General features: G+C 41.7%; 1 protein-coding gene across 1 annotated transcript in view; it reads right to left on the bottom strand.

Annotated features, from left to right (window-relative positions):
• Nucleotides 1-498: 498 nt before the first annotated feature.
• Nucleotides 499-15358, bottom strand: part of LOC143766576 (uncharacterized) — a 75304-nt gene continuing 60444 nt past the window's right edge. Inside the window, exons 8-13 of the mRNA XM_077254351.1 lie at nucleotides 7019-7168; nucleotides 6716-6892; nucleotides 6519-6642; nucleotides 6338-6435; nucleotides 5129-5219; nucleotides 499-2989 (exon numbers count right to left, since the gene is read on the bottom strand). Of these exons, the coding sequence (XP_077110466.1) occupies nucleotides 708-2989; nucleotides 5129-5219; nucleotides 6338-6435; nucleotides 6519-6642; nucleotides 6716-6892; nucleotides 7019-7168 (2922 nt within the window). The 3' untranslated portion in view covers nucleotides 499-707. The remainder of the gene's footprint in view (nucleotides 2990-5128; nucleotides 5220-6337; nucleotides 6436-6518; nucleotides 6643-6715; nucleotides 6893-7018; nucleotides 7169-15358) is intronic.

The raw sequence follows: 15358 nt of genomic DNA, 5'->3' as shown, positions 1-15358 counted from the left end.
TGGCATCGCCACGTTCAGAATCGCCCGATCTATCAACACAAAAAAGCATTACGCTGATCGCTAAACAGGGTAGCGAGAAAAAAATTCGAAAACGCCAGAATTACAGTTTTTTGGTTGCCGCGACATTGCATTAAAATGCAATAACGGGCGATCAAAAGAACGTATCTGCACCGAAATGGTATCATTAAAAACGCCAGCTCGGCACACAAAACATTAGCCCTCACCCGACCCCAGATCATGAACAGTGGAGACGTTACAGGTATCGGAAAATGGCCAATTTTTTTCTTTTTTCTAGCAAAGTTTGGAATTTTTTTTCACCACATAGATAAAAAATAACCTAGTCATGTTAGGTGTCTATGAACTCGTAATGACCTGGAGAATCATAATGGCAGGTCAGTTTTAGCATTTAGTGAACATAGCAAAAAAGCCAAACAAAAAAAAGTGTGGGACTGCACTTTTTTTACAATTTCACCGCACTTGGAATTTTTTTCCCGTTTTCTAGTACACGACATGCTAAAACCAATGATGTTGTTCAAAAGTACAACTTGTTTCGCAAAAAATAAGCCCTGACATGGCCATATTGACGGAAAAATAAAAAAGTTATAGCTCTGGGAAGGAGGGGAGCGAAAAACAAACACGGAAAACCGGAAAATCCCAAGGTCATGAAGGGCTTAAAGAGATGAATTCAATGTAAAACATTTCCCACATTAGGAACAGGAAAAAGGCTTCTCCCCTGTGTGAATTCTTTGGTGCTTAACCAAATTTGATTTGTGTTTAAAACATTTCCCACATTCTAAACAGGAAAAAGGCTTCTCACCTGTGTGAGTTCTGTGGTGCTTAACCAAAGCTGATTTCTGTTGAAAACATTTCCCACATTCTGAACAGGAAAAAGGCTTCACTCCTGTGTGTAATCTCTGGTGGCTATCAAGATTCAATTTCCGATTAAAACATTTCCCACATTCTGAACATGAAAAAGGCTTCTCACCTGTGTGAGTTCTCTGGTGCTTAACCAAATCTGATTTGTGTTTAAAACATTTCCCACATTCTAAACAGGAAAAAGGCTTCACTCCTGAGTGAGTTCTCTGGTGCGTAACCAAATTTGATTTGTGCTTAAAACATTTCCCACATTCTGAACAGGAAAAAGGCTTCTCTCCTGTGTGGGTTTTCTTGTGTGCAACCAAAGATGATTTCTGATTAAAACATTTCCCACATTCTGAACATGAAAAAGGCTTCTCACCTGTGTGAGTTCTGTGGTGCTTAACCAAATCTGATTTGTGTTTAAAACATTTCCCACATTCTAAACAGGAAAAAGGCTTCACTCCTGAGTGAGTTCTCTGGTGCGTAACCAAATCTGATTTGTAGTTAAAACATTTCCCACATTCTAAACAGGAAAAAGGCTTCACTCCTGTGTGAGTTCTCTGGTGCGAAACCAAAGCAGATTTCTCTTTAAAACATTTCCCACATTCTGAACATGAAAAAGGCTTCTCACCTGTGTGAGTTCTGTGGTGCTTAACCAAAGCGGATTTCTGTTGAAAACATTTCCCACATTCTGAACAGGAAAAAGGCTTCACTCCTGTGTGGGTTTTCTTGTGTGCAACCAAAGATGATTTGTGGTTAAAACATTTCCCACATTCTGAACATGAAAAAGGCTTCTCACCTGTGTGAGTTCTCTGGTGCTTAACCAAATCTGATTTGTGGTTAAAACATTTCCCACACTCTGAACAGGAAAAAGGCTTCTCTCCTGTGTGTAATCTCTGGTGGCTATCAAGATTCACTTTCTGTTGAAAACATTTCCCACATTCTGAACAGGAAAAAGGCTTCTCACCTGTGTGAGTTCTCTGGTGTGTAACCAAAGCGGATTTCTGTTGAAAACATTTCCCACATTCTGAACAGGAAAAAGGCTTCTCTCCTGTGTGTAATCTCTGGTGGCTATCAAGATTCACTTTCCGATTAAAACATTTCCCACATTCTGAACAGGAAAAAGGCTTCTCACCTGTGTGAGTTCTCTGGTGTGTAACCAAAGCTGATTTCTGTTGAAAACATTTCCCACATTCTGAACAGGAAAAAGGCTTCTCACCTGTGTGAGTTCTCTGGTGTGTAACCAAAGCTGATTTCTGTTGAAAACATTTCCCACATTCTGAACAGGAAAAAGGCTTCACTCCTGTGTGTAATCTCTGGTGGCTATCAAGATTCACTTTCCGATTAAAACACTTCCCACATTCTGAACATGAAAAAGGCTTCTCCCCTGTGTGAGTTATTTGGTGCTTAACCAAATCTGATTTGTGGTTAAAACATTTCCCACATTCTGAACATGAAAAAGGCTTCTCACCTGTGTGAGTTCTCTGGTGCTTAACCAAATCTGATTTGTGGTTAAAACATTTCCCACACTCTGAACAGGAAAAAGGCTTCTCACCCGTGTGAGTTCTCTGGTGCGTAACCAAATTTGATTTGTGGTTAAAACATTTCCCACATACTGAACAGGAAAAAGGATTCTCTCCTGTGTGTAATCTCTGGTGGCTATCAAGATGCACTTTCCAATTAAAACATTTCCCACATTCTAAACATGAAAAAGGCTTCTCCCCTGTGTGAGTTCTTTGGTGTATAACAAGATTCCACTTCTGGTTAAAACATCTCCCACACTTGGAACAAGAAAATCTATTCTCTGCTGTGTGAATTTTTTGATGCTTAAGAAAAGATTCTTGGAGGGGAAAATGATTTCCATATTCTAAAAGTGAAAATGGTTTCTTTACTTCAGGACCAATTTGTTTTTTAATGCTTATTTTGTGACTTTGATTTTCCTTAGTAGTCGGTAATGAATCAGAAGACAGGACCTGTTTCAAAAGATCAGACGACAGATCTTTGCTGTGAAGGGATGATGGTATATCTGGAGTAATGGCATTCACTTCAATTGTATCCTGTGGGATCTCAAGATTATCTGATTTAAAAACTGAAGATGTCAGCTGCCCCTCTGATTGCCTGGTGCAGTCATCTGTTAAAAATAAAACCAATTAGTTTTCATTAAAAAAATCCTTGAATTTTACATATTTTAACATTTGTACGTAAACTATCCACAACATGACAAGTTATGTTGAATACGTAATTATTCACTAAGACAATGACAGCTCACAGTCTAATAGAAAACCTCATAGGATGAACCAGTAGAGCGTTGTGTTCAACTGATTGTCCATTCTGCCTCCGAAATATAGAGTAAAAAGTCACCAAACAATGTTATGTTGAGGAAAATTACACCAATAAACCTTCTACTCATCTCCCAAAAAAACAATTCCATACTCAGGTCCATCATCTGTCAGTGAAAAACAGGTTTCTACATTACAAGTGGCTCAAAGGCTCTTGAAAAGCACCATGGCTTCAATACACCAATCCAGCAATATCCGCTCTCCCAAAGTCAAATTTTCCCCTCGCTTCTGAGCCTTGCAGTGTGCCCAAACCATATTTAGCATCCATGTATAAAGCACGTGTAAAGCGCCATGGAATAAATGGCACTATAAAAATTAATAATGATAATAAATTGCTATAATGATAAGAATCCACTTAATTTACAATGTGTGTGTCTCCTGGAGCACAATCTGGGCACTGTGTGTGGGGTAATAAAATGGCATATTTGCAATTTTCAATCTCCAACATCCACTGCGTGCTAATTTCTGGAAAGTGGCTCTGGGGTCAACATAGTCACTACTACAATACATTAATCCCCTGAGGGTTATAATTTCCAAAATGAAGTCAATTTATGGGGATTTCTACTGCTCTGGTTTTCTGCCATTTTCTCATATTAGGGCTTCTGCATATGGTATGTCCTATCTCCTCTGGGATCTGCTGCTGTGATGTCTGGTTCTGTTACCAGGCATGACCTTATTCATTCTACAGGAGGCACTGGTAAAAAGAGGAGACATCAAAACCAGAAGCTCTGGGCGACGCAGGCTCTGCCCTGCCACCAAGATCAGGGTACCTGGGATTTGTAGTGCCATCCAATCTGGCAGTATGGATGTGTGTTGTCCAGCTCCCTGCTCCAGCCAGTTGGAAAGCACCACACCCTCCTAAAGCTCAAAGCATATTGCTGGAAGCTGTCAGATACAGCCTTCTCCTCTGGTTAATTCCTCTGTGCTCCTCTCCAGGCTTGTTTATTTGTTTCCTGTTGTGACCTCGGCTCGCTTACTGACTACTCTTGTGTCTTCTGATTTTGTATTTTCTCTGCTCTCCTGGTACTGACCCGGTTACCTGACTATTCTTGCTACATCTCACATCACACAACATAAGGTAACATCATGGCCAAAGCCTAGGGGTCTCTGTCTGGCTAAGATCAGACCCAAGTAGAAGGGTTAAAGTATGATGAACAAGGCAATCCCTGGGATCTGTAAAATGGAGTAGATAGCGCCAAGTCCTTTCATGGTGGACATCTTTTGAGCTGCCAGGTGACCACGAACAGTGCCCCCAATGCATCGTATCCGCAAACTATTTCTACAAGATCTGCAGTCAAATAGCTAAATAGCTTCTTAACCCTGCTATGTGCCCAGATAGTAGTGTACAATTGTATATAGGGTACTGTCACATTCAAGAGAAATTGGAAAATAATTTGTAAGGTCCATTTGTTTCCTATTATCCTTTGTGAAGAATTCCAAAGTTATCACTACAAAGTGACACATCAGGTTCGAAAAATTGGGTCCTGATTAGGAACAAAAAAGGACTGCAGGAAGTGGTTAAGTCAGAGGATTTGAGCAGTAACTACTGTAGTCAAAAACTGTGACTAAAGACAATAACACATTTACTGAAATAATCAAACTCAACAGTCTTCATCAGTAATAAATGAGTAACTAGTGGTGAAACCTCTGGGGTAATTAGAGCATGGGGCTCTTTCAAGCTAAACTATTATAAGGACCAATGGTAGATGTCACATCAGTTTCAAGAAGAAATATTAGACATTCAAATACTTTTTTTTATAACAGTTTAGAGCTGATGTGTCAAAGTTTGGATGGAGGAGAATGTTGAGGTCTAGAGGCAAAATGGTGATCACACGATTGTGATACAACCAGGCTATACAACCGATAAAGCAGCCATAGCCGGTGACTAAGAAGAATCTGTGACTTCTCTGCATTTAGTGGATACTACTTACCTGGGTAGTCATATGTAGGAATCTCCTCTTTACACCACTCATCACCCCTCATATATGTCTCTGTAGTATTAATATAGGTCAGATCTTCACCCTGAAACAAATATTGTAAAAGTCACAGACAGATGAAAAGAAAAGATAGTCACATCTATGATCAGCTCTAATCCTGCCATTAGTTCCGCCATCAGAGCATTACAGCCCTTACTGGCGAATAGGGCCTGGTGAGCAGAGGGGACCCGCAGCAAGTCACCTCTTCTCTTTGGGCCCCAGAGGCTCAACTGATCATGCATCGTCAGACGCACGGCAAGTTAAAATCTGTTGCTTTGCGGGAGATCATAAGCTGGCAGCTGATGTCAGAGGGCACGTTGCCGACGTATAATGACACTCACATATGATGGTACACACCTCAGATGTATCAGGTGGAGGACACCGCTGGACCTCAGCCAGGTCAGGATAAACTTTTTTTTTTGTAAAGCTGCAGTATGACGCTGCATTATACTACTATGGGGGTGCATTATACTACTATGGGGGTGCATTATACTATGAAGTGCATCATACCACTATGGGAGGGCATTATAGTATGAGGTGCATTATACTATGAAGTGCATTATACCACTATGGGAGGGCATTATACTATGAAATGCATTATACTACTATGGAGGTGCATTATACTACTATGGGGGTGCATTATACTATGAAGTGCATCATACCACTATGGGGGTGCATTATACTATGAGGTGCATTATACTATGAAGTGCATTATACCACTATGGGAGGGAATTATACTATGAGATGCATTATACTACTATGGAGGTGCATTATACTATTATGGGGGTGCATTATAGTACTATAGAGGTGCATTATATTCCTAAGGGGATGCATTATTCAACTATATATAACTATGGGATGCATTATACAGATGCAGAGTTTTTCTATGAGTGGGCAGTGGTACTGTGGAAGGTTCGAAAGTTGGAGACGGAGCTGGGGGGGGGTGGGGTGGTGTAGCCTGGGCAGAGTCCCAAGTGGGCCCGAAAGTTTTGCCAGTATGGGACACCGAAATTCCTGGTGGCAGCCCTGCCTGCCATCTGCACCGTTCTCATTACACAAGTATAAAATATATAATATTGGTGAATAAAACAAGACCGAGCACAAGACCTTCACAGCCGTCTACACATCAGAGGGGAGATCTCATGACACCTTCTCTCCATCTACCTGATGATCCTGAGGAACATTGGGATCTTCTTGTTTATAGTCCTGTGGAAGAAGAGGATTGGGACATCTCTCTTGTGTTGTCCTCCTACTGGATAGAACTGGAGGAAGCACATACAGGGACTGAATTCATTCTTTACCTACAGATAATTATAGGCCGTATGTATTTAGTCCTGTCTATTACCTGGTGATGTGAGGGGCTGGGGAACCTCCATTATGATGTCCTTGTATACATCTTTGTGTCCTGCTAAATACTCCCACTCCTCCATGGAGAAATAGACGGCGACATCCTGACACCTTATAGGAACCTGACACACACAATGATACCGTTATCCCCAGAAACCTTCACAGTGTTACTGTATAATGTCCCAGCAGTGTCACCTGTCCAGTCAGCAGCTCAATCATCTTGTAGGCGAGTTCTAGGATCTTCTGGTCATTGATGTCCTCATGTATCAGGTGAGGTGGAGTCCCCGTGACTGGGCTTAGGGGTCTTCCCAATCCCTCAGACACAGGGTCCTGACAGCGCTCACTAGAGGTCTTCTTCACTACTGTGTAATCCTGGTTATGGAGAGACAAATTCATAAATCTCACTACAGACATTTCCAGAGTCCTCACCTCTCCAGTTCTGCCCATCTGTTATTCCCATAGATAAGAATGATGTAATGTGGTGTCAGAGTCTCTCACCTCTCCAGTAAGCCGGAAGAGGATCTCTAGGGTGAGGTGTAATATTCTCTCCACCATCTTGTATCTGTCCATATCCATCCTTAATGGGTAAATCAGGAAAATTCTCTTATATAGAAGATCTTCGCTGAGAGGATCCGATATTGTAGAGACCTGATTCAGAAGATAAGCCGATGTAACATCATAAGAATCCTGTGTAATAATACAATTACTGGAGATAATAAGGGAAACACATGAGTGATTATTTTACAGTATTTAGTTTTCTTCTTTACATCTACTAATAAAACCTATATACACGGCTCAAAAAAATAAAGGGAACACTAAAATACCACATCCTAGATATCACTGAATGAAATATTTCAGTTGCAAATTTTTATGCGTTACATAGTGGAATGTGTTGAGAACAATAAAACATAAAAATGATCAATGTAAATCAAAATGAATATCCCATGGAGGTCTGGATTTGGAATGATACTCAAAATCAAAGTGGAAAGTCAAATTACAGGCTGATCCAACTTCAGTGGAAATGCCTCGAGACAAGGAAATGATGTTCAGTTGTGTGTGTGTTGCCTCTATGTGCCTGTATGACCTCCCTACAAGCCTGGGCATACTTCTGATGAGGCGGCGAATGGTCTCCTGAGGGATCTCCTCCCAGACCTGGACTAAAGCATCCGCCAACTCCTGAACAGTCTGTTGTGCAACGTGACGTTGATGGATCGTGCAAGACATGATGTCCCAGATGTGTTCAATCGGATTCAGGTCTGGGGAACGGGCAGGCCAGTTCGTAGCTTCAATGCCTTCATCTTGCAGGAACTGCTGACACACTCCAGCCACATGAGGTTTGGCAATGTCCTGCATTAGGACGAACCCAGGCCCAACTGCACCAGCATATGGTCTCACAAGGGGTCTGAGGATCTCATCTCGGTACCTAATGACAGTCAGGCTACCTCTGGCAAGCACATGGAGGGCTATGTGGCCCTCCAAAGGAATGCCACCCCACACCATTACTGACCCACTGCCAAACCGGTCATGCTGAAGGATATTGCAGGCAGCAGATAGCTCTCCACGGCGGCTCTACACTCCTTCACATCTGTCACATGTGCTCAGTGTGAACCTGCTTTCATCTGTGAAGAGCACAGGGCACCAGTGGCGAATTTGCCAATCCTGGTCTTCTGTGGCAAACGCCAATCTTCCTGCACTGTGTTGGGCTGTGAGCACAACCCATGAGGAAATCACAGCTAGAATAAGATTGTTCCTGTACAGAAAAATTGAACAAAGAAATTCACTGTGTAAAAACTGTACTTAAAAAATTACCTTTAATTACGTCTTAACGCAGTAAGGTGATAACAAGAACCACTACCACCAATTTAAAGATACCAGGAGGTGCCTGTACCCATCACTAAACTGAACTGTTCCTACCTACCAGCGGAGGTTGGCACCCTACACCTGTGCAATGGCACCCCCGATCACTGGCGACTGTCCCTCCTACCCCTATCCAGCCCTGTGGGATGGGGAAAGGAATAGGAGTAGAGATATTGAAATGAGCGTTTGTTTGGACAGTATACCACAATTATAGTGATTGAAGAGATTGCTAAGACCGGCACAATAGCAACATGGATCAACATGCACCGTATCATGCAGCACACTATGAAGAGGTATCGTTTCCTTATGTATCTGAACTCCAAACCCTGCTATTGTGCCGGTCATAGCAATTTCTACAGCAGCTAAGTAGTTTGAGTGTTTCAGAGCTCTGAGGTTTGTTTTTTTTTCATAACTTCTTGATTTGATGACATGTACCTGTTCTTTAACATGCAGCTGAGCCTTATCTGGTTTTGAATATTTTTGGGCTTATTGCTTAACCCCTTTCTGCCATCGGACGTACTGTCCCGTCCATGTGACCTGGGACTTAAAGGGACTGTCCTCCATAGTACACGCCTGCGTAAGGCAAGATTGCCTTGTGCAGGCATGTACTACAGAGGACAGAGAATGAACTTCAATCCAATATTGCAGCCAGCATGCAGCCAGCGGGTAAGGAAAGGGTGAATCAAACACCCAAAAACCCCGCCCCTATGGCTGAAGATTGTTCCCTCCAAATTCAGGTGACAGAGTCCCTTTAATTCCCATGGACGGGATAGTATGTCATACCCGACCAGCCGCGCTCACAGGGGGAGCACGGTTAATCACAGCCGAGTGTCAGCCGATTATCACAGCTGACATCCGGCACTGTGACCGCTCCTGGCACTTTAACCCCCGAAACACTGCGATCAAACATGATCACAGCGTTCCGGTGGCATAGGGAAGCATCACGCAGGGATGGGGCTCCCTGCGTTCTTCCCTGAGACCCTCGGAACAATGCGATGTGATCGCGCTGTTCCAAGGGTCTCCTTCGTAATCCTCACTGCAGACCCCGGATCCAAGATGGCCGAGGGGGTCCTTCCGGGTCCTGCAGGGAGGTTGGCTTGTGAGCAAAGTGTCAGATCAGCGATCTGATAATATATAGTGATGTCCCCCCGTGGGGCAAAGTAAAAAAAAGTTTAAAAAAAAAAAATTACACTGTAGAAATATTTTTTTTAACCCCTTAAGCCCCGAGGGTGGTTTGCACGTTAATGACCGGGCCAATTTTTACAATTCTGACCACTGTCCCTTTATGAGGTTATAACTCTGGAACGCTTCAACGGATCTTCGCGATTCTGACACTGTTTTCTCGTGACATATTGTACTTCATGATAGTGGTAAAATTTCTTCGATATAACTTGCGTTTATTTGTGAAAAAAACGAATATTTGGCGAAAATTTTGAAAATTTCGCAATTTTCCAACTTTGAATTTTTATGCCCTTAAATCACAGACATATGTCACACAAAATACTTAATAAATAACATTTCCCACATGTCTACTTTACATCAGCACAATTTTGGAACCAAAATTTTTTTTTGTGACGGAGTTATAAGGGTTAAAAGTTGACCAGCAATTTCTCATTTTTACAACACCATTTTTTTTTTAGGGACCACATCTCATTTGAAGTCATTTTGACGGGTCTATATGATAGAAAATACCCAAGTGTGACACCATTCTAAAAACTGCACCCCTCAAGGTACTCAAAACCACTTTCAAGAAGTTTATTAACCCTTCAGGTGTTTCACAGGAATTTTTGGAATGTTTAAATAAAAATGAACATTTAACTTTTTTTCACACAAAATTTATTTCAGCTCCAATTTGTTTTATTTTACCAAGGGTAACAGGAGAAAATAGACCCCAAAAGATGTTGTACAATTTGTCCTGAGTACGCTGATACCCCATATGTGGGGGTAAACCACAGTTTGGGCGCATGGCAGAGCTTGGAAGCAAAGGAGCGCCATTTGACTTTTCAAGCACTTTGACCCAACAAGTGCTTTACAGAAGTTTATAATGCAGAGCCGTAAAAATAAAAAATCATATTTTTTCACAAAAATGATCTTTTCACCCCCAATTTTTTTTATTTTCCTAAGGGTAAGAGAAGAAATTGGACCCCAAAAATTGTTGTGCAATTTGTCCTGAGTACGCTGATACCCCATATGTGGGTGTAAACCATTGTTTGGGCGCAGGGCAGAGCTCAGAAGGGAAGGAGCGCCATTTGACTTTTCAATGCAAAATTGACTGGAATTGAGATGGGACGCCATGTTGCGTTTGGAGAGCCCCTAATGTGCCTAAACATTGAAACCCCTAACAGGTGACACCATTTTGGAAAGTAGACCCCTTAAGGAACTTATCTAGATGTGTGTTGAGCACTTTGACCCAACAAGTGCTTCACAGAAGTTTATAATGCAGAGCTGTAAAAATAAAAAATCATATTTTTTCACAAAAATGATCTTTTCACCCCCATTTTTTTATTTCCCCAAGGGTAAGAGAAGAAATTAGACCACAAAAGTTGTTGTGCAATTTGTCCTGAGTACGACGATACCCCATATGTGGGTGTAAACCATTGTTTGGGCGCATAGCAGAGCTCGGAAGGGAAGAAGCGCTATTTTACTTTTCAATGCAAAATTGACTGGAATTAAGATGGGATGCCATGTTGCGTTTGGAGAGCCCCTGATGTGCCTAAACATTAAACCCCCCCACAAGTGACACCATTTTGGAAAGTAGACCCCCTAAGGAACTTATCTAGATGTGTTGTGAGAACTTTGAACCCCCAAGTGTTTCACTACAGTTTATAACGCAGAGCCGTGAAAATAAAAATTATTTTTTTTTTTCACAAAAATGATTTTTTAGCCCCCAGTTTTGTATTTTCACAAGGGTATCAGGATAAATTGGACCCTAAAAGTTGTTGTCCAATTTGTCCTGAGTACGCTGATACCCCCTATGTGGGGGGGAACCACTGTTTGGGCGCATGACAGAGCTCGGAAGGGAAGGAGCGCCATTTGGAATGCAGACTTAAATGGATTGGTCTGCAGGCGTCACGTTGCATTTGCAGAGCCCCTGATGTACCCAAACAGTACAAACCCCCCACAAGTGACCCCATATTGGAAACTAGACCCCCCAAGGAACTTATCTAGATGTGTTGTGAGAACTTTGAACCCCCAAGTGTTTCACTACAGTTTATAACGCAGAGCCGTGAAAATAAAAATTATTATTTTTTTCACAAAAATGATTTTTTAGCCCCCAGTTTTGTATTTTCACAAGGGTATCAGGATAAATTGGACCCTAAAAGTTGTTATCCAATTTGTCCTGAGTACGATGATACCCCCTATGTGGGGGGGAACCACTGTTTCGGCGCATGACAGAGCTCGGAAGGGAAGGAGCGCCATTTGGAATGCAGACTTAAATGGATTGGTCTGCAGGCGTCACGTTGCATTTGCAGAGCCCCTGATGTACCCAAATAGTACAAACCCCCCACAAGTGACCCCATATTGGAAACTAGACCTCCCAAGGAACTTATCTAGATGTGTTGTGAGAACTTTGAACCCCCAAGTGTTTCACTACAGTTTACAACGCAGAGCCGTGAAAATAAAACATATTTTTTTTCCCACAAAAATGATTTTTAGCCCCCCAAATTTTTATTTTCCCAAGGATAACAAGAGAACTTGGACCCCAGAAGTTGTTGTTCAATTTGTCCCTAGTACGCTGATACCCCATATGTTGGGGTAAACCCCTTTTTGGACGCACGGAAGAGCTCGGAAGGGAAGGAGCACTGTTTTACTTTTTCAACGCAGAATTGGCTGGAATTGAGATTGGACGCCATGTCGCGTTTGGAGAGCCCCTGATGTGCCTGAACAGTGGAAACTCCCCAATTCTACCTGAAACCCTACCCCTAACCTCACCCCTAACCGTTTACTGAACATTTTCTGACAGTCATAAGTGCCACGTATATAAGTGCCACGTATATAAGTGCCACGTATATAAGTGCCACGTATATAAGTGCCACGTATATAAGTGCCACGTATATAAGTGCCACGTATATAAGTGCCACGTATATAAGTGCCACGTATATAAGTGCCACGTATATAAGTGCCACGTATATAAGTGCCACGTATATAAGTGCCACGTATATAAGTGCCACGTATATAAGTGCCACATATTTAAGAGCCACGTATTTAAGTGCCACGTATTTAAGTGCCACGTATTTAAGTGCCACGTAATTTCAGTGCCACGCATTTCAGTGCCACGTATTTCAGTGCCACGTATTTCAGGCACTGAAAAATACGTAGCACGTAAATACGTGGCACGTAAATACGTGGCACTTAAATACGTGGCACTTAAATACGTGGCACTTAAATACGTGGCACTTAAATACGTGGCACTTAAATACGTGGCACTTAAATACGTGGCACTTAAATACGTGGCACTTAAATACGTGGCACTTAAATACGTGGCACTTAAATACGTGGCACTTAAATACGTGGCACTTAAATACGTGGCACTTAAATACGTGGCACTTAAATACGTGGCACTTAAATACGTGGCACTTAAATACGTGGCACTTAAATACGTGGCACTTAAATACGTGGCCACTGAAATATCGTGGCACTTATATACGTATATACGTATATAAACGTATATTTCAGTGCCACGTATTTCAGTGCCACGTATTTCAGGTTAGGGGTAGGGTTAGGGGTAGGGTTAGGGTTTTTTGTTTTTTTCTTGTTTTCTTGTGTTTTTCTATAAAAACGCATGCGTTTTACCGCGTTTACATGCATTTTTTCACACATGCGGGTTTTTTAAAAAACGCATGCAGATAAAAACGCAAGTGTGAAACCAGACTAAAAGACGCTTTTTATGGCAAAAAAGTTTTTGCGTCTCCACATTTTGAGACCTATAATTTTCCCACATTTTGGTCCACAGAGTCATGTGAGGTCTTGTTTTTTGCGGGACGAGTTGACGTTTTTATTGGTAACATTTTCGGACACGTGACCATTTTTTATCACTTTTTATTCCGATTTTTGTGAGGCAGAATAACCAAAAATCAGCTATTCATGAATTTCTTTTGGGAGAGGCGTTTATACCGTTCTGCGCTTGGTAAAATTGATAAAGCAGTTTTATTCGTCGGGTCAGTACGATTACAGCGATACCTCATTTATATCATTTTTTTATGTTTTGACGCTTTTATACGATAAAAACTATTTTATAGAAAAAATAATTATTTTGGCATCGCTTTATTCTGAGGACTATAACTTTTTTATTTTTTTGCTCATGATGCTGTATGGCGGCTCGTTTTTTGCGGGACAAGATGACGTTTTCAGCGGTACCATGGTTATTTATATCCGTCTTTTTGATCGCGTGTTATTCCACTTTTTGTTCGGCGGTATGGTAATAAAGCGTTGGTTTTTGCCTCGTTTTTTTTTTTTTTTTTCTTACGGTGTTTACTGAAGGGGTTAACTAGTGGGCCAGTTTTATAGGTTGGGTCGTTACGGACGCGGCGATACTAAATATGTGTACTTTTATTGTTTTTGTTTGTTTTTTTTAGATAAAGAAATGTATTTATGGGAATAATATTTTTTTTTTATTATTATTTATTTAGGAATTTTTTTTTTTTTTTTTTTTACACATGTGGAAATTTTTTTTTTTACTTTTTTACTTTGTCCCAGGGGGGGACATCACAGATCGCAGATCTGATAGTGTGCACAGCACTCTATCAGATCGGCGATCATACTTTCATCGGAGCAGGCTGCAGCTTTCATCTGCAGCCTGCTCCGACCCGGAAGTGCTCCCTGCAGGACCCGGATACAGCCCCTCGGCCATTTTGGATCCGGGGCCTGCAGGGAGAAGACGTTCGGTACGAGGTGAGTACATCACCTTGTACCGATCGTCTCAGGGAAGCACGCAGGGAGCCCCCTCCCTGCGCGATGCTTCCCTGTACCGCCGGTACACCGCGATCATGTTTGATCGCGGTGTGCCGGGGGGTAATGTGCCGGGGGCGGTCCGTGACCGCTCCTGGCACATAGTGCCGGATGTCAGCTGCGATATGCAGCCGACACCCGGCCGCGATCGGCCGCGCTCCCCCCGTGAGCGCGGCCGATCGCGTATGACGTACTATCCCGTCACCGGGAATTAAGGCCCACCCCACCTCGACGGGATAGTACGTCATACGGGCTTAAGGGGTTAAAAATCCTAAATAAAGAAAAAAAAATATTGTTCCAATAAATACATTTCTTTATGTAAATAAAAAATAAATAAAAGTACACCAGTATCGCCACTTCTGTAACGACCCGACCTATAAAACTGTCCCACTAGTTAACCCCTTCAGTGAACACCGTAAAAAAAAAAAAAAACCACACGTGGCAAAACACGATGTTTTATCATACCGCCGAACAAAAAGTGGAAAAACACGCGGTCAAAAAGACAGATATAAATAAACATAGTACTGCTGAAAACGTCATCTTGTCCTGCCAAAAATCGAGCCGCCATACAGCGTCATTAGCGAAACAAATAAAAAGTTATAGCCCTCAGAATAAAGTGATGCAAAAATTATTTTTTATATAAAATTGTTTTTATTGTATAAAAGCGCCAAAACATAAAAAAAAGATATAAATGAGATATCGCTGTAATCGTACTGACCCGAAGAATAAAACTGCTTTATCAATTTTACCAAACGCAGAACGGTAGGCACCCCTCCAAAAAAGAAATTCATGAATTGCTGGTTTTTGTTCATGCTGCCTCACAAAAATCGGAATAAAAAGCGATCAAAAAAGTCACGTGCCCGAAAATTGGTACCAATAAAAACATCAACTTGTTCAGCAAAAAACAAGACCTCACGTGACTGTTGACCAAAATATGGAAAAATTATAGCTTCCAAAATGTGGTGACGCAAAAACTATTTTTTGCAATAAAAAGCGTCTTTTAGTGTGTGACAGCTGCCAAATATAAAAACC

The sequence above is a fragment of the Ranitomeya variabilis genome, chromosome 4, assembly GCF_051348905.1.
Source record: "Ranitomeya variabilis isolate aRanVar5 chromosome 4, aRanVar5.hap1, whole genome shotgun sequence".
Classification (NCBI taxonomy): domain Eukaryota; kingdom Metazoa; phylum Chordata; class Amphibia; order Anura; family Dendrobatidae; genus Ranitomeya; species Ranitomeya variabilis.
The sequence above is the reverse complement of the archived record's forward strand: the minus strand, read 5'-3'. Positions and strand labels throughout refer to the sequence as shown.